The following is a 20,615-nucleotide window of genomic DNA, read 5'->3' on the forward strand; positions in this document are numbered from 1 at the left end:
AATGACCTCTGGTATCCTTCATGCAATAAAATACCAGACGGCAAAAAGAAGTAACAAACTACTGACGAGCACAACACGGATGAATCTCACGAGCTGTGGGTTGAGTCAAAGGTGGCAGACGCAAACAGCACTGACGGCTGCACAGATCAGAAGCTCCAGAAAAATCAAAGCGAATCAAAGTGCCTAGAACTCAGAACAATTGTTCCCTGGGCGGGGGTGGTGAGAGTATTGACCGGGAAGGGAGCTGCAGATGTCCCGTCCTGATCTGAGTAATACTTACATAGGCATGCACATCTAAAATTCACTGAGTTGTACTCTTCTGATGTGTATACTCTGTTATATCTCAGTGATGAAGAGTGTACACACACACATTCTACTCAGTGATCCTGTGAATGAGGTCGAAGAGTTAGACTACTAGCCCAGCAGTGCAAAGCATCTAGCCATGGTGGGGAATGACAAAGAAGAGGGCCTGAATTTCGCTGGACAGGTCATCCCAGTTTTCCTGACATGCGACACAGTGCCATCATGAAGCCTGTCTTCACCTGTCCCACAGTGGGGCCGACGCATGAAAAGCTGGCCACCAGCAGCACACACTCCCCGGGCACATCGCTGCCTGGGAAGGAATCCAGTGAGCACATCAGCTGTCTCTCCCACACAGAAACCGCCATCACAGCAGAAATCCAGAAATGTAAAGATAGGGACTCTCATCCAACTTGGGCAATATTCCAGCATTTGCCATCAACAGAGAACACTGAAGCCTGGGACCTTACCTGCTGACACACCCCAGAAGGATGCAGAGAGCCTGCTGTGTCTCAGAGTGGGGGTTTTTTTTTCCCCAAATAAAGTAAAAGTCAAAGCAGTGCCTACTTCCTTCCTCATCAGCAAGAAGAAAGAGGAGAGATCATGTCATCTTACACTTCCCTGCTCCCGGCAGGATGCAGGCCTAAGCCCTTCTTGAGGAGTTATGGTGCCTTCTTGTCATCAGCATACCCTAGACCCAACATGTGATTGGCTTCACACTTGAATGAAAAGACTGGACGATATCCCAAAGGAGGGGGAAGGGCATCTACATTCATGAACTTTTCAGAGCCACCTGAGAAATACTGTTGCGTACCTACTGTAGGCAGCTGGGATCATCCCCCAAAATGTGTCCGCCGTCAAAGAGGAGCTCGAAAAATCCTGACTTTACTTCCCATGGGTTGTTTTATTTTGATATAACCATATTTGGGTTTTGAGAGGTTTTTTGGGTGGGGGGCTCTAAATATTTTTTTATTTTAAATTTCTGTTAGTTATTTGCATACCAGTGTACTGTTCACTTCAGGTGGACAATATAGCGATTCAACACTTCCAAACGTCACCCAGTGCTCACCAGGACCAGTGCCCTCCTTCATCCGCCTCACCTGTCTCACACAGCCTGCCCACCCACCTCCCCTCTGGCAACCATCAGTTTGTTCTCTAGAGTTAAGAGTCTGTTTCTTTGGACATAACCCTATTTCAATACACAGGAAATTAGCAGTTGGTTTTAGAATGCTTTAGTGTTTTGAGAACAGTAGGAAACTCTAATTCTAGAGGCTTTAACCATTGTTAGACATTATCGTAGCTTGGGTTCCCACAGAAGCTGACCTTGAATCAAGAAATCAAGTAAAGGTAGTGTCTTCTGGAAGTGAAGGGCAACCAGAAAGGGGTTGGGGGTGGTGGCGGTGAAACAGGCTAGCAAGACAGAAAGGGGAAGGAACCTAAAAGAGTATGTGATCAGGCAGGCCATGGCTGGAAGTAAATGGAGCATAACCCCACTGGGAAAGCTCTGGGAACCAATTTAAAACACACTCACCCATGAATTGTCCCACCCATAGGGAGGGAAACTGGGTATTTCCATGCCAACTCCCATCTGTCATTGGTTGAAGTCTGTTCCCAGGGGGTGTTAATGCCCCAGAACTTCTGGTCTGCCGAGCAGATGGCAAAGTGGGCTCTCTGACAAAGAAGCATGGGTGCCGGCATTAGCAGGCAGGCAGGTGTGCTCTCAAGAGGTAAGCACTAGAGGATACAAGCAGGAGGCCAAGTGCCTCTGCTCCAGAGGAACTTGAAGCAACTGGCCAAGATCTTCTGAACCTGTGTGGTCCATGACAGCATTTTAGAAGTGTACATACAGAAAAGTAGAAGTCCACACATCAGCTGGCTCTGCACATTAATAAATCCACAGTGAACAGATGACACATTAATACCCAGACCTAGGAAATGGGAATCAAATGTTGAATCAGTATCATGTATCTGAATTCTGTCATCAAATTTGAGTATGCTGGCTTATTCCCTGGGCTAAGGTGTCCAGATCTCTAAAAAAGGTAGAGACGTCAGTGTTCTGCCTCCTTCATGCCAATATGTACACTGTGGTTCAGACCTCTTTTTTTTTTTTTTCCATCTCCCTGCCTCTGCTTTCCAGCTTTCCCACTGGCTGTCTACCATACCGCAGAGAGAATAATCTGCCCACAGTTCTGATCATCTCATCCCCTGCTTGAAACTCTTCATTGGCTCCCAGTTGGCCTGTAGGACAAAATCTGTCTCTCAAGTTTAGCAGACAAGGCCCTGTGTGATTTGGACTTGGTTTGCCTCCAGCTGTCCTGTGTTCTCCCACCAGCTTGAACCACTTCTGTTTCCCCTGACATCCATTTTGTGCCTTTCAGACTTTGCCCAAACTGTCACTACTGGTACCATACCACCATGCCAAGCCTCTGCCTGTAGTTAATTTCTCCTCATTCTTCAGGTGCTAATGTATAAGTCAGTTCCTCCAAGAAGTCTTCTGTGGTTCCAGCAAGGTTGCCATAGATGCCCTTTCTCACTTCTCCTGTCTTTAGAATTCCACTCAAATCTTGTAAATTTCTTGTTGGTGTCTTTATCTCTCAGAGTTTGAATGCTCTGCAAAGGCAGAGCCCTGTCTTGTTCACACAGCTTGATAGAAGATTTACTAATAGCTACGAAGAAATATTCCTTGAATAGGTGAATGGGAAGATCTTCCCCCATCTGGCCCCATTTCCTCTCCAGCTTTGCATTTCACCGCGCCCCTCCCACTGCTACACACATGCTGTGCACATGCACTTGCACACACACATGCCAACATCCTGGTCTCCCTAAGAGCCCCTGAACACCCTTTAGCTGCTTCTATCATGGAACTGTAACATTTTACTTCATTTTGTGGTTTGTATATGCTAACAAATTCTGAGACCCTGCCTGGAGTCCTTCCGCTAGATTCTTAAGTTTCTTGAGGGTAAAACTGTCTGGATGTTCTTAATCTTCCTGGGGCTTATATTATTATCCAACTTAGTGTAGACACTTAATACATGTTGAGTAAATCGTTCGTTGCTATAACTGGTGATGAAATGGAAAAGACTTTCTCCCAACAAAACAAAAATGTTCCAGCCTCCCACCTTCTGCCTAGCACGGACTTTACATGTGCAAGCCTTGAAAAATTTAATCAGCCAATCTGTGAGCCATTGCCAGCATTAAAGCAAGACAGAATCACCCAGAGTGACATCTTTGGACATGAAAGCAATCTTTGCTCCTGGCTGGGTGAAACCATGTCACCGAGACAACCGAGTGGAAGCCATCTGTCAATTCCAGCAGGGCTGGTGTGCTTAGGGCACGTAGATGGGATGTTATGAAGATGCTATAGATGCACTCCACCTCTGCATTAGCAGAACTGGGCTACATGAGAGCTGAATTCAGCAAAACATCAGAGCCTCACCATGGAAGGAAGTTGCAGTGGTGGGAGGGTAGGAAGTAGTTAGAGGCGGAAGTAGTTTTCTCAGATTCCTTTCCTGGAAGACTGGTGACAGGTTAGTGTTACCTGTAGTAAAAGTCCAGGTTCCATCAGCAGGGATGGATCTGCAAACCAAAGGATGGCCCTCTCTGCACACTGGAGGCATCAGTCGATGACATCACATCAGTGCTCACATCCCCTGAGACACTCAAAGATAAGGAGAGTGGATCTCTTGTGATGGTCCCACACTATGCCTGGTGTTTCTGTGAAATTAACAGTGCCCTCCTGCACTCTTAAAAGTGTTCCAGTCTGGATGATAAATTATATGATAACCCTACCCACCGAGAGCATTAACATCAGGCAGGGGGTACAGAATCTTCAAATAGACATGACATTAGATGTAGGTACATGAGAGTTTTTATATGTCTCTAAACTTTCTTGTATTTAAAAAGAATGCCCTCCAAAAACAGAAAACTAACAGCTATACAATAAAAATTCAAACTACTCTAGAATGAGGTATAATATATAATTATTTCAGTACCCAATCTCTTACCTAAAGTGCTTCTGCTCTTATATTTTTTAGATTATAGTCTAACCATATCCACTTATCTAATGAGATCAGCCATTTGTCTGCTCGTGTAAGCGACAGGACTGAATTCAATGTCATCTGTTTATTTAAGATGGAAATGATATGCATGTAGCACAGTAGCCTTTGGGCTACAAATGAGGTATCATTCAGTGTCACCAGAGAAAATATAAATCAGCAAGAAGGAACAAACACAGAAAGCTCAGTCAGTACATCTCTGTTGGACTTCCCCTCTGTGCCAGGGGCACAGCACAGAATGAAAGAGAGTCTGCCCTCATGGAACATATATATTCTGGTATTAAACAGCCTTGGGAGAGGGGTGATTACCACATCCTGTAGTTATCCCCAACTTTAGTCTAGTGTTTTACAAGAAATTCCCAAATTGCCAGCCCTTCCCACTAGTATGTTCTGTAAAGTACTTTTTTCTCTTTTCCCTTCTGTTTGCATACGGGGCAAGAAGCAGGCAGTCACACAGGAAAGACGCAAGACAGAAAGGATGCTTATTTGGACTGATGAAAGTCTCATCTCTTTAGACATCTGTCTTCATCTCCAGCCAGTCGTACATGCCTGTCATTGGTAATGGGGTTGTGGCTTCTCCCTGAGGTTTCTGTTGTAAATATCCGGCATTGGCTGGGCCTCCGTGTTCAGTACTTGAGTCTCGCTGCTTCTGCTAGGCTGCTTTGTCTTGTCTGACCCCTTGACTTTGCTACATTCTTTCAACTTTCAACTACACCCTTTCAACTCATAACTTCTGCTAAACATCTCCCACTGTGGCTGGACTGTGCCAAAGCCTAATACCCAAACACAGGTTCATTGCTATCCAAATGGCCAAGGCACAGAGATGAGGGTGTGAAGTCTTTACTCTGCTAAAGGAACACTCATGAGGGAACAATGTTCCAAGCCCAAGATTTAAATGTGGGCTGATCTGCAACCTACACCTTGGACCAGGAGCAAGTTATTTAAGCTCCTTGTGGCTCAGTTTCCCTACCTGCGAATGTGGATGTACCATCTACCTCCCTGAGTGGCCACAAGGATTAAATGAGGTAATAGATGCAGCATTCTCTGCATAAAACCCAGCATGTAGTGAGCACTTCAACCCTTTTAGTTTCCTCCTCCCCCTCCCCCCCACCGCAGTCCCCTGCCTGATCTGATGGGCATGGTGATCGAAGTAGGCAGCTCACCTGGAAAAGGTGGGATGGTGTCAAGCTGGAGCAGATCCTGGATTTGGAAGTGCCAGCTTTTAAACACATACAACCCAGCTGTTCTCTTCAAATCTGTGTATTGCGTGCATCTAACCCTTAGTCTCTCAGTGCCGATGTGAGCAAAAATACGTCTTTACATCCCACTGAATATGCTTTTCAAGAATAACTGAGAAACAGTTGTTTGGTAGTTGTTTAGTTAAAGAAAAAAGAAACATTGGTGGGGGGGCGACAAGGCAAAATGGAGGATAGAAATGGGGCATTTTGGTTTTGCTAACAAACCTATACAGGGTGCCACTCGTAGGTCAGGGATGATATCAAGCAGTTCGCATTCAGTTTCTCATTTATCCTTCCAGCAATCCTACTAGACAGGCACTCATCATAGGCCCTGTAGGGCCCACTTCACCGATGAGGAAAGGGAGGCACAGAGAGCTGGTACAGCTTAGTGACCAGGAGGACCAATTATCAAGTGGCCAGGCCAGCATTTGAGCCCACACAGACTATGTCCACCAACCCAAATTAGGCCACCAATGTTAGCACTTCGCAGAAGGGTCAAGGTCCGGGGAAACAATCACAGACACCATCACAGCCTTGACTGTTGGCTCCAAAAGACCTCTTTGCAGATACAGAAAAGGAGGGCAGCGGAATCACTTTTGTGATTCTTAAGGGCAGTAGTTTTGTTAGAAAAGCTTGATAACAACTACTATACATACATTTATATATATATATATATATATATATATATATATATATATATTTGCAGTGAAACAATGCGGTGTCAAGTAATAGACTTCTTGATGAACTATCTCTCGTGATCAGTCTCAGAAAGCTCATAGTCCATCATTCAGGAGTGCCATCACCATGACATCAGGTGGAACTTTTTTTCTTGTGTCTTCTTTTATAAGCCATAATTTACACTGTTCTCAAACTCAGTGCTCATGATAAACTTAGTAAATCGTTGGAAGGGGAAAAAAAAGCACCAAAGAATTCATCCAACAGAGACATTTTTTCATAATTTTGTGGATTTAACATCATTATTAATTATTTATAGGTTCAAATATTTCAGGGATGTAGGTTAAATGGTGTTTCACTTTTTTATTTTTCTTAAGCCGAAACTGCTCTAAGTGTGACTTCTGGCTATATGGGGGGGGGGCTCATCATGCAGTCTTGTATGTGGATGTGTGAGACCTTTCCCAGCCCAGAACTTCTGTCTTCTTCCTAAAAGCATGTCCTGGTACCATGAAACTGTACCTTGGAATCTAAATAAGATTGTCTAGTGTGCCAATGAGGGGAGCCCTGGTTCCTTCAGGACTCTTGGAAAGGAAGAGGGGCCAAAGGGCGGGGAAGAGTGGCCCCTCACTGAAGGTCAGTTAGGCGAACTATATAAAATTGTCACAACACACAACCACTTTGTTTCCTACATAAACGGCAATTCCATATGGCTGAATTCAATAATAAATGCCAGTGCAGACACCTTTTCTATCTTCCCACACTTCATCTTCCTAATGACCTTGTGACCCCACTTTACATATAATGAAATGGAATTAAATGCATAAAGTCATTGTCTGAGTTTGGGTTCCTCCAAAAGTTGACCCAGAGTCAAGGACTCGGTACAAGGAATCTACCTGGAAGACAATCCCAGAAAGCACCAGTCAGAGAATGGCAACATACAACAGGGAAGGCAAGCAGTCAGTTATCAGGCCCTTGTCAAGCTAGTTACCCTCTAGGCATGGCAGCTTAATCCTCCTGGGAAACTCTGCGAACCGGTGAGGAACACATGCCACAGAGTCACCCCACCTTGGGGATCGGGAGCTGGGGTATTTATACACGAATTGTTTTTAGTCAGAACTCCAGGCTGCTTAGGACTAAGACAGTATGTTACTGCCCCAGTATTCCCACATCAGCCTGGAAGGCGGGCCAGAAGGCGGGCCAGTGTACACTGAAGTCATGAGAAGACAGGGGCAGGGCCCAGCCATGTCTGCTATGGTCCCAGAGGTAGCACCCACAGAGGCAGGATTTGCATCTGTGGCACCCTTACCTCATAACCCATGTCCTTCCCAAGAATGCACAAGATATTGTCAAAACCCAGGAAAGATCAGGGCCTGCAGGATGATCAGGAATCAGCTCTAGGTCAGATGTGGACAGCTGTAAGACGCTCACCAGCAGAAATACCACCCAGGGCTTCCCCTGCTGCGTAATCACTGCAGTCCCCTTTGCAGAGCCCTCTAGAGTTTACAAAATGCATGCACTCTATGACTTCGTTTGGCCTGCCTCTTGCCCATGACAGAATAAAATCCAGTCACTCACAAGATTATTATAAGCATATCCACTCCAGAGCTACTGAACACCTGTGGTAGGAACTGTTTTAGGTAGTGGAGATGTAGAAGTAGACCCAATATGCAGACATGCTGGTGTGGTTTAACTCGTCTTCTAGTGGGGACAGCAGAATAAAGGGACACAAAGAGATGTGTAATGCAACGTCATGTCACAATTAATGCCGTGAAAAACTCTGAGAAAAAATGATGGTGATGATGAGGCATACTGGTTTTTAAAATGGGGGTGGGGTGGGGTCAGGGAACCCAGTTACATCTGAGCAGGGAAGGGAAGAAAGTGAGGCCGTGTGGAAACAGGACAGTCCTGGCAGAATTAAGAGAGAGACAGTCCACGTGACTAGCACATGGCAAGACACGTGAGTCCCAAGATGTCAGCAAAGACAGCGTACCATCTTGTTGGCTACACTCAGGACTTAGGTGTTGGCTCTCACTGCCGGGAGGGACCACTGGAGGATTTAGAGCAGGGAAATGGCATGATGTATGTTCTTGAAGGCTCATTTTTAAAAAAATTTCTCTCTAACTCATGTGATCAGCAAGACATAAAACCAGGATTTAAATTCAAGTCTTCCGACTCCTGATCCAGGGCTCTTCCCACTCAGATTCATGGTCATTTTCCAGACCTGGATGTCCTTGGTACTCTGTTTTTCCTGTCCCTTGAAGAGTTACTTGTGCTCTCCTGACCAAATCTTAACACTGCTGTTACACATTCCCCAGGCATGTGGCTCTTTAGGACTTCCCTTTATCTCTTGGCCAATCACCTTTAACGTTCTACCACTTCTGAGAGCATCCTGTCCTCTTAGAGATATTCACCAAAACTCATGACCCACAAATTTGCTCTACCAGAGCTTAATCCTGACCATGAAAGTCAAGTGAGGACATTGGGATTAAAAGATAATCACTCTAATCAGAAAGGTTAGAGATCACAAGTAGGCAGAGAGAGAGGAAGGGAAGCATGTTCCCCGCTGTGCAGAGAGCCCGATGCGGGTCTTGATCCCAGGACCCTGAGATCATGACCTGAGCCGAAGGCAGAGGCTTAACCCACTGAGCCAACCAGGTGCCCTCTAATCAGAAAGTTTAACACAACACATTTCCTGGGGTCTGCATGATACCAAGGAATTTTTTAAATTAAGACCGCCTGAAAATTTCCCCCAGACTTCGGAAATAGAGGGTACCAGACCTCTGCCTCACCACATTGTCTTTCTCCTCCAGACCAACATGGAATTGGGCCAAATCTGCAAGGAGATATTATACTTGCCTTTTCCTTCATCATTACTGTTTTTTGTTTCTAAAATCTCAGATTTATTTGCTGTAGATCAAAAGCTGCATTGCTTTTTCAGCCAAGGCTGCAAAGACAAATAGCCTGTTTGGGCAATTACAATGTGGGGCTCTCTTGGCTGCTTTAGTGTCAACACCAGCAACAAGAGTGTTTACCCCCTGGTGTTAGAAGAAGAAGAACAACAGACACATCCCACTCTCCCAGAGTTCCACTGGCATGATAGTACCCATAGAGGTACCCATTTGTCTTTTGACACTAGAGCAGGCCAGGCCAACAGTGGGCACACATGTATAGAAGAAGCGTGTAGACAGATAGTCACTTGTTTGGCTACATCCACAGCTTAAATTTGGTGTCCTCCAAACATGAAATGTTTCAAAGGCAGAATGATATTTCTGTTCACTTATTAAGGGATGACTAACTTGCTTTTGGCTGCACTACAAATGAATCACGGTAACAATCCCCAACTTGCGACTTCTGGTGTTCTGATGTAATGCATTTCTATTAAAAGAAGAGGAAAGAGAGTGGGTGAGGGTGAGATCATGCAAAGACAGAACATAACACCGAGGGAGCTAGTGTAATTGATGAACTGCTGAGACCAAGTCCATCCACTTTGAGGTGCTTTCTCATGTCCTGGGTGAGGATCCCTTGCCAGTCAGTTCCTACCCATTTACAGTTGCAAAATATAGACCCAGATTAAGACATGGAACTTGGAGGAATTCAACGAAGGAAAGATTTCATTTGGGGGTGAAAAGCAGATATTCCTTGAAAGCATTTTTAAAGCAGTTTTGATTTAGTGTCACTTTGAAGGTAAGTACTTGGAGGCAAATGATGTAAGTTAGAAAAGCTAACAACCTCCCTTTTTAAAGTGTTTTAATGGGGGTGCCCGGCTGGCTGGCTCAGCTGGCAGAGCAGGCGACTCTTAATCTCAGGATTCTAAATTCAAGCTCCAAGTTAGGTGTAGAGATTACTTAAAAATGAAATCTTTTTAAAAAATTGTTTTAATGAGCACAGCTCATTTGTAACCCTCAGAAGGAAGGGGTAGGAAGGTGAGGCAAGGAAAGGAAGACAACTGATCAAGGTGGACTATCAGACTGACTCTCCCTAGGGAGCTGGGGACCCTCACCACCTGCCAGTCTCTCCTCACAGGCAAGGATGCTGGGAACAGCTTGACGCAGCTCCTAGAGCCCGTTAATTGCCCTGCTTGGCAGAGTGGCTTTCTGGCCTTGATCCTCCCCCTTCTCAATAAAAAACAAATACAAAGAGGAGCTGAAAGGTATCGTAGAAGATCCTGTGAACCCACAGGTATTTTTCCTATGTTAATCACCACTCAGGACCAGACACTTCCTTCCTCCTAGATCCCTTCTGTACTCTCTACAAGGTGCCCCTGCTGTCTTCTGAGGAAGATCTCAGTGTGCCAAGGAGAGGCAGAGAGGAAATTAGACTCTGGCCTGTCGTGACCGGCAGCCCACACTGGCTTTGTCCCAGGCTCTGGCAGAAGGGGATTAGAAGAGCCAGTGCCTCCCCAGAACGGGAAATCACTCAGAGAACGGAGTCTTGTTTTGCCTTTTTTTTTTTTTTCCCAGTAAACCTATTTTCCCTACCCTGTGGTTTTTTTTCTGGATTTCATCTACTATGAGATCTGTCATTGACCTAAAAAGAACTTTGGTGTGTTGAAAAAGCATACTTCAAGCAGCTACAATAAATCTCAAATTGATATTTATGAAGTTAACTTTCTCTCACCCCACATCTGATTGTATAGTATATGTGGATGTCACTCATCCAAGAATTATGTCGTGTTGGAACCAAAAGGGTCTGTCCATAAAGATTAGCTAAACCAGCCTCCTGTTTTTTACTGATAAATCTGAGACCTGAAGGAATGACATTCCTAGGGTCTCTGGCACTCCCACGGAAGCAGCAGAAGCCAGACTTGAAGCCAAAACTTCTTATTACTGGATTCCACTCTGCCCCTTAGCCTTTCTTCTTGGTAAGTCAGTCTGTGAAAAGTTTTATTTGGCAGCTACGGAGTCTGGAAGGAAAATAAGAAAAGGCAGTAACCTCCAAGCCCATCCCCTTCACTACCTGTTAATATGGCCACGTAATGCTGCCATCTACAGATGAGGTTTGGCTGTTAGGATTATGTCTGGTCTCTCTTCATGGGCTCCCGATCCTCAAGCATGGCCATCCCACAGCTCAGTCACCGCCATGGCCAGTCATGTGAACCGGATGAGCTACCAGCGCTTCACCCCTCCCCAAATCCTCTTAGCCCTCATTCAAACTTGTGCTGGGCTAAGGCCACGAATCTCGCTGCCCCCAAGTTCCTACCTCTGCCCTTGACTCACTGGGTCAGCGTAAGTGACCTATTGACATCCTTGAGGCCTCAGCTGCTCCAGCTATAAAATGAGGATAATCATTTAATGATTCCCACCGAGTCTTATTTTGAATAAATTTTTAAAAACTGTAAAGAAAGTACTTAGCAGACTAGTCACAATTACTGTTATCATTCTTAACCTGAGGGGCAATGAGAGCAAAGAAGCTAACAATTGAAATGGTATGGTCAGAGTCTGGGAATGAATCTCAATCTAACATTTAGTTCTGGCCTCTTTGGCAGCAAATACAGAATAGAAAATATTGTGATCAGGATTGACATTGGATTGGGCTTTACTAGCACAAAGGGTTGGCATTGTCTACTGTTAGAATATTCCCTTTGTTTCAAAGGTTGTATCTCTTCAGTGATTTTCCATGTGTGAGCACGAGCACACTAAATTCAGGGAAATTATCCTATTATTGGCAACATGGCAGATTTGATGAGTATTTATTGAATGTGTGCTGAGTGAATAATCTAGAATCTATACATAGTTACGGAAACATGGATTATGTGTTGATTCACATGACAGATTCAGACTATATTAAGGTCAGAACTATTACTTCGTGTCACTTTCCCTTGTTTTTTTGTTTTTTGTTTTTTTCCCCTGAGGGTCTCCTACGGAACTAAATAATAATATTGCATGGCTGGAGGTTGTCCATGTCATGGACAGAGGTGTCTTAGTCACCTTAGTCACCTAAGGTTTTCCTGGCTCGCTTTCCCCTTTCTGGCCCCAAGAGAAAACATTAATTTAAAGGCAAAGATAAAGTCACTATAAACTAACCTGTCATCATTTTCACCTTCCTTTCCCAGTGCAGAAATTTAAAGTAAGTATACGGGGGGGGGGGGCAAAAAAGAGCACAGCTTCAATCTCTGGCTTCCTTTTTGCCTTGGGAATATATCTAAGGACACCTATTAATGTGTATGCTGTTCTCAGTGGGGCTCCCTTAGGAAAGTAAATCAGGGCATTCTAGAACCCCAACAAGGTGCTACCCAGGTAGCATGTGCAATGTGCCTGCCGACAGCTACGCACATGGCCAAGCACACACACATGTGTATGCTTGATACGCAGTCGTAAGAACCAGAGATCAGAACTGAGGTGTTTGGGGTTTTCTCCATCCCTCCTATTATCTTCTCACCTCTTATCTCACTGTAGAATCCCACAGACGCCTCCAGCCAGGTGAGTGGGCTCAGCCAACGCCCCCTCTCTGGCTGCTTTGTCATTCAGCAGCTCCCTGCCACTCAGAAGCAAGAGTGACACATACTCTACCCACCTCTCCATTGGAAATTCAAAGCAGCTACATCTCAGGGCAGCTCTGGTGCTGAGAATTCAGTAACGTTCCTTCTCAAAAACTTCATTAAGGTCTCTTTTACCAAGTCTCCCTCCTACGATGTGGTGGTATAGGAGTTAAGAGTGTCTGCTTTCTTCAGTCTGTGGTCCCAGGGATGGGAGCAGCAGATCTGCCGAGTTGGCAGGTCACTAAATAGTTTCTAACTCCCCACCCAGCAGGGCACGGTCGCCTTAGAGATTAGATGGAAAATATCCCCCTCGCTATAACTGGGTCCAGCCCTGTGGCTTAACACCATGTTATTTGGCAATCTTTTCCTCTTGACATATTTAGTAATCATTCTAAGGGAGATTTATTAGACTGTTCGTAGGAACAAACAAAGCACTAAATATTACACATATACATGCTTTCAATACCACTCCTTTTCTAGCCTATTCTGAATCTTTCCCCAAAGTCTTTCTTCAACACTTATCAAAACCCTCTTGTCTTTAAATTCCCCCTTGGTTCTTCTCTCCCCTAAAATAACTTTGTATTGGGGATTTTTTTTTTTTTGTAGTTAGAAGTTCTTGTAATCAAAATTCAGTGGGCCATACTTAGAGAAGAATGGATAAGAAGACACATTCAAAGTTTAAAAATCACTGAAGACATTTTGCTCATCATTAATTCCAAAACACCAAAGCAAAAATTTAGCAGATGGTAAGAGTTTTGTGAAAATAATATCTTAGGTATCTCTGGGAGATCGTGTGTGTGTGTGTGTGTGTGTGTGTGTGTGTGTGTGTGTATGAGGGAAAGAACTCAGAATTATTTCAGCCAAACATAATATGGTGAAGTGTTTCCTGAACCGGAGGGTTGGTGCCCATGAGGAGATGTGGGGGAGGGCACACTGAGAATTAGGATTAACAACTCTTTCTCTGTGCTAACTAAAGGACTTTGACAGCTGGTACCCCTCTGACATTTTCAAAAAGCATAATAAATATCCCACTCACCCTGGCACATGCACAGCAAAATATCTTCACAAATAATCCATTTGGGCAGATTTAAAAGAAACTATATCAGGGTCATGGAGACTCTCAGAAGGTTATGACTTCCAATGGCATAGTCACGGTGTGGCAACTGGGTGTTAAACTTGATTCCCTTTACATATGAAATGTTTTTCTTTGTTCATTAGATACAGAGTGACTATCTCTGCTCCTGCAAGGTCCCACTCAGTGCTAGGCACAGGCACACTCATTACTTAACACTCAATTACATGCCTACCACTGGCCTTGTGTTGCAGACTGGGCTCATTTTACAGTGAAAAGGCCTAATTTTCTCACCTTAGACTGTAAAATACATATACTCCCACATATCTGAACTTGAGCACTCGTGATTTTTTAGGCCACCTTAGCACTTGGGCAGTGCAAGCACCAATTCAACCATTAGTTGCTAGCAAGAACTTTGATTCAACTACTGGCATTGTTAACCTAGAAGTCTGAGGTTGTGGGCCAGGAGCACAAGTTCTGGAGCCAGGCTGCCTGGCTCTCTCTTTTACTATGTGTGTGACCTTGGGCTAGCAACCATCTCAGTTTCCTCATCTGTAAAATGAGCCTAGTGCTTGTACCTATATCATAGTCTCTTATAAGGGTGAAATGGGCTAATCTGTGTAAAAGGCCTAGAATTGTGCCTGGCATATAGTAGGAGTTGTTAAATGAAGGCTTGTAATACAAATGTAGTGATCTGAAGGGACACGTGCACTGGAATGTTTATAGCAGCAATGTCCACAACAGCCAAACTATGGAAAGAACCTAGATGTCCATCAACAGATGAATGGATAAAGAAGATGTGGTGTGTATATATACAATGGAATACTATGCAGCCATCAAAAAATGAAATCTTGCCATTTGCAATGACGTGGATGGAACTAGAGGGCATTAAGCTGAGTGAAATAAGTGCATCAGAGAAAGACAATTATCATATGATCTCTCAGATATGAGGAATTTGAGAGGCAGAGCAGGGGGGCTGTGGAGGGTAGGGAAGGAAAAAGTGAAACAAGATGGGATCAGTAGGGAGACAAACCATAAGAGACTCTTAATCTCAGGAAACAAACTGAGGATTGCTAGAGGGGAGGGGGTGGGAGGGATGGAGTGGTTGGGTGATGGACACTGGGGAGGGTGTGCGCTATGGTGAGTGTTGTGAATTGTGTAAGACTGATGAATCACAGACCTGTATCCCTGAAGCAAATAATACATAATATGTTAATTAAAAAATAAGGAATTTTTTTTTAAATGAGCGCTTGTGTTCCCAGTGTCCACTTTGATCACAGGTGTATAGAGCTTGGACATGGCAAATGCGACTTGAGATGAGGTGTGCAGAATAAATCCCACTGTGCTTCCTTAGCATGACCTCCGTATATCCCCCCCAGACTCTTGCAGTTCTGTCTCCCCTCCCATATAAGCAGATGAGGAAAGCCGGAGAATATGAGGTCCCTCAAGGTGAGCCTCTTGTCTTTTATGGCACCAAGTGACTGAATTGGATGGGGAAGTCATTTAGGGGCCCTAGAGATCAGCAGCAAGGGATTGGCCTCCACGTGAATTTGTGCCTTAGTTCACTTGGTACATTATATCTTCAAGATGGTGGTCGTATGTGAGATTTTCAGACACTTACAGACCAACTGAGTCACAAATAAAGAAGAGAACACGTGGAAATAATGCTGGTGCTTTACGCCAGTGCTTCTCAAACTGTACCTTTACCAGAATCCTCTGGAGAGCTTGTGAAAACCCAGATTCCCGGGCCCTAGCCCAGAGATTTCTGATTTACTGGGTCGGAGGTGGAACCAGACAGTTTTCACCTCTGACAAGTTCCTGGGTTGTGTTGATTCTGGTTTTGCATCCTTGCTACCTGTTTCTATTGTTAAGTCTATAACATTTCATTTGAACTGTTCAGCTTGAAAATGACACAAGTGACTCCGCCCCCCCAGTGGACATATTTGAATCCACAGAGCTAAGGTCATGCATCGAGGTCTTATTTTTGGTAATAAATTAACTTTCATTTTTTTATCCCATAGTTGCATGCGGCTGTGACCAGGATCCAGGTCCCAAGGCCTGGTTTTAATTACACGTTCGCCCACATATGTATCCTGAATAATGATAAGACTTGCATCGTGGATGACATAGTGCATGTCCTGGAGGAGCTAAAGAACGCTCGGGCCACCAACCGGACCAATTTTGCTATCACATACCCTATCACTCACTTAAAGGACGGGAGGGCAGTGTACAATGGACACCAGCTTGGAGGCGTCACTGTGCACAGCAAGGACCGGGTAAAATCCGCAGAGGCCGTCCAGCTCACCTACTACCTGCAGTCAATCAACAGTCTCAATGACATGGTGGCTGAGAGGTGGGAGTCCAGCTTCTGCGACACTGTCCGACTGTTCCAGAAATCCAACAGCAAAGTCAAAATGTACCCTTACACATCCTCCTCACTGAGGGAAGATTTCCAGAAGACCAGCCGTGTATCAGAACGTTACCTGGTCACCAGCCTGATCCTGGTGGTCACGATGGCCATCCTGTGCTGCTCCATGCAGGACTGCGTCCGCAGCAAGCCCTGGCTCGGTCTGCTCGGGCTGGTGACCATAACCCTGGCCACGCTCACCGCGGCCGGGATCATCAATCTTACCGGTGGGAAATACAATTCCACCTTCCTGGGAGTCCCTTTCGTCATGCTAGGTAATTACCGCTCTTCGTTTTTTTATTTCCTCCTGCTGCTGGTGGTGACTGGGTTCCTAAATGGCAAAGAGTAGCCACCTAATGACTCTGTTTTGTTTATCGTGTCTTCCTTTTGCCCAAAGTCCTGGGACCAATTCTGTAATGTTCTGGCCATTGGCAAGGGGCAACCTTATTGGGTAAATGTGCCAGGAGTCCCAAGCCATGGGTCCCAGCCCTGGTTCTCCAGTAAGTAGCGGTGTGGCAATTAGATGATATGAATCTTCTCTGGTGCTGCAGTGTCTTCGGTGGGGCTTCCCCAGAAGCAGACCCTGACACAAGGATTTAGATAGAAGTCGTTAATTTGGGAGGTGAGCCCAGGAAGCCCCGGCGTCGGAGTGAGAACACAAGTCAGGGAAGGAAGACAACTCGGGCTGTGTTCATGGGCCGCTTACTGCTTTAGGCTCCAGTGGCTCAATCCCTCAGGGGACCTTTGGGAGACTTAACAGAACGCACCTCAGAGAGGTCCTCCTTGAGGGGTGAGGAAGCTGCAAGCTGGCCCATGTACCCAGAAACCTGTGGACGAGTCACTGACAGCTCTCCCCAGGGAATACTGAGCACAATCCTGCAGCCCCCAAAACCCCTCAGGTGGATGGTGTTTGTCACGAGAAGACTTCCTTGAGCTGCGGAATAGTGAATCGGAGGGCACATGGGTTGGGCACTGACAGGGTCTGCTACCCTCAGTTTCTCCACCCTAGTGATGGAATGGAGGGGAATATCACAAAAAGGGACATGATAAATGTACAAGAACTTTGAAAGCAACGAGTGAGAAATAAATAAGAAGGTATCTTTTTTCCCTGTCCTTGCTATAAACTCAGGAGAATGTTTTAAAATGATGGTGTGAGAATCCCAGTATATTCTCTCTTAGGGGCTGCGAGAATTTCCTGATAAAGATCACAGTGAAAACAAAGCCAGAGTGGTTCTAGTACAACACCAGTTGCTCTGTTCATCTGGTATTGAAGATGGCATGCCCAGCAAGCCTGATGGCAGGGTTCCTGCAGGCCAAGGGTTCCAGGGGTTCACTTCTCCCTTTTCTGTGGCCACTTCTCATCAATTCCTTTAGCAAAATTAAAATGTCATTTGGAATCAGATACTGACATGACAAATGAAGTGGCATTTTTCATTGAATGAGAAAGAACTATGGTTGAGTTCATTAGAATCCCTAATGCCCAGTTCAGGGGTAGCAGAAGGAAAGAAAAGAATTTACTCAGGAGACCTCAGCTGCCTTACAGTTAAATGATAAGCAGGTGGCAGGGCTGCAAGGTCACAAAACAACATGCTGCCCTCCAGGCTCTGAGGCCTGTGGGAGTACAGACCTGGACAATAAATACGTATATGGTAGCTCAAGAGAAAGGGAGCACTGCAGAGACCGAGCAAGTCGCACATTCACCAGGTCGCTTTGCTCATCGCTGTCAAACACAACACAGAAGAGGGCTGCCATACTTCTTCCTGAATTCAGTCCATTAAGAAGGCAGCATAACTAGCCTCTTGAACCCCAAGACGATGTGAGCTGATGGTGGGCTCCATGTTGGTTCCTTGAAGACTCAGTGTCACTGGGTAGTAGCTTCCATGGATGCTTGAGTCAAGGTTTCTTTAAATGAACATGTTATACCCATGATTAGTCCCATGTTTGGATTTTATCTTTCAGCTTTTTGTTTGAAAAATGCAGTGGTTTTTGTTGTAATTTTTTTTTTTTTTTTTTTTTTTTTTTTTTTTTTTTTGCGGGAGGAAGAGAAAACAGAAATAAGGAAAGAGGGGAGAACTGAAGGAAGTAGGTTTTTAAGATCAAGAAGAAAGACTGTCAGAGCTAGAAAAAGGACTACTGGCCCAGGTTTGATGACACTTCAAGTTGTGATTGCTGAGGCCAAAGGATGATTCAATATTTAAAGCTTCCTAAAAACTAATTGCATTAAGTAAAATAAAACTTCAATATTTAGAGCTTCTTAAAATTATTTCTAAGTAAAACAACATAGCAATAGTCAAAACTTCTTAACATTAACCTCACCAAAAAAAAAAAAAATCCATCTCACTAAGTAAAATGAAATGGAACATCTGAAACTTCTATAAATTAACTTTATTAAGTAAACTAAGTTATGATATTAAGATTTCTTCAAACTTCTTTTGGTACTTCCTAACGAAGTTTTAAACATGGTAAATCAAAGCCAGCACAAAAAGGAATATACCAGCTAGAATCGGTGCAAGGAAAGACGTAAGAGAGTGGATGCTGTTAGCCAAGAAATGGCCTTAGAAAACAAATCCAGAAATAGTAGCGCTGCAACTCCACAGAGACAGAGGATCACTGAACTTGACGTCAGAGTTCAATTCAGAAAAATCTGGTGCTCGTGGTGAAAGAGACCAAGCGCCGCAGGTACCCAATACTCTCTTGTTTGCAATTTGTGAGGAAAGTTAAATGCATTGATTTGATGGCAGTTTTCCCTGCTGACAGTCAGTATGCAACCTTCCTGTACATTTTCAGCCCAAAGAGATCTCAAATTACTTAATCACAACAAAAGAAGCTATGCATTTTAGTAGCTGGGGCCCATCAGCAATAAATAGTTTGCACCATGTAATGGGTGCTTAATATGCTCATAAAGCCAACAGTGCCTGTGTTTCACAGATAAACTCTTCATTCTCAGAATTTGATTGTAAAATGAAATATAAGCAAGAGCATGTTCATAAATGCTGCATTAAGAGCCCATGTTTAATTCTGGATTTTTGATTACCAGTCCCAAAACACCAATAAATATTTCAAATGACCAAGAAAAAAATGCGGTGCTAAGGGTTTTGCATTATGAGTCAATAAACTGTTCACCCAGTTTTAAAATCTGCCTGTCTATAAAATGGCTATGCCTAAGCTAAGATTTAAGCAAAACTTGATTTTCCATGTTATAGAAATACAATATCAAATTAAAATGTAAAACTATGTGGCCTCATTTAAAAGGAAAAGCATCTCAGGAAAAAAAAAAAAAAGCCTCTATACAGATTTCCTTGGCCAACAACAGGTCTATAACGTAATAAACATTATATTTAAAATTCAACAAACTAAACATTCTCAGTGTGATGCCGGTCACATAAGGCCAGATCCAGCCAAATGCCAAAATGGCAGTAGACTGACTTAGAATGGAAAATTTTAAGACCACGTGTGTCAAGCAGTATTAACCTGACAAAATTCCAGAATAGGAAAGAATTTGGATAAACTCTGAGAGTTCGCCATAATGGGATGTGACTGTGCGTTTCTAGCCAAAACGATACGTGACATCTCTGGCAATAAGAATATATCCTACACAGATGAATCATTTTGACAATGATGTAAGCATAGATACATCATGATTTAGAATGTTTTTAATCAGCGTCATGCATATTAGACAATCCCACTTCTGCCAAAACCCCTGTCCGTATGAGTCAGATCAGTTTATTCAGAGCTGAAATCCTTAAAGGTCTACCTCATTATAAATGTCCATTGACATTTTTTAGTTACTATAAACTTGGAGAAGAGTTTATCTCATCCATACCCATTATTCGTAAAGTACTATCCTTTCTTTCCAAACTATATTAGTATCAGGTACTGAATGAAGTATTTGAACTGTCATTTGTAAACATCGAACACTCATCATTTTAACCTGTTATGGAACTTCCTTTAAAGGATGAGGCTTTACACCATTGCCCTCCACTTGGCTATGATTTAAGAAATTGGCAAAGATTTTGTGCATGCAAGCTCTCCTTACAGGCTTACTATTTGCACAGCTTTCCTGGTCAGATACAAATCAGGAAGGGAATGGAGTGTTGGAGAATATAGGAGGGAACCGAAGGAAGGTTTCTTCCTTCTTAATGTGGAAGGTTTGTGACTTCATGTATATTCTGACCAGCTGAAAGGAGAGAACGGAAGTTGTGGTGAAAGAGAGTTTTGGTATTAGTTTGAACGTGGTAATCTAACTTATAAGGGGTGCTTTGCATTTACCAAGATACAAAAGCCATGGAGATCAGATGAGACAAAAAAATGTTCTTCAAAAAAATATTCCTCAAGCCGTTTCATAACAGATTGCTAACCACTATATGACCACAGTGAGCTACTGGGGATT

General features: G+C 44.0%; 1 protein-coding gene across 2 annotated transcripts in view; it reads left to right on the forward strand.

Annotated features, from left to right (window-relative positions):
* Window positions 1-20,615, forward strand: part of PTCHD1 (patched domain containing 1) — a 58,496-nt gene that overhangs the window by 23,220 nt on the left and 14,661 nt on the right. For both annotated transcript variants that reach the window (XM_004769181.3, XM_045089407.1), the window contains one exon: window positions 15,840-16,500. In XM_004769181.3, coding sequence (XP_004769238.1) covers window positions 15,840-16,500 — 661 coding nt within the window. The remainder of the gene's footprint in view (window positions 1-15,839; window positions 16,501-20,615) is intronic.

This window comes from Mustela putorius, unplaced genomic scaffold, assembly GCF_011764305.1.
Source record: "Mustela putorius furo isolate JIRA1106 unplaced genomic scaffold, ASM1176430v1.1 tig00003836_pilon_pilon_pilon, whole genome shotgun sequence".
NCBI classification, from domain to species: Eukaryota; Metazoa; Chordata; class Mammalia; order Carnivora; family Mustelidae; genus Mustela; species Mustela putorius.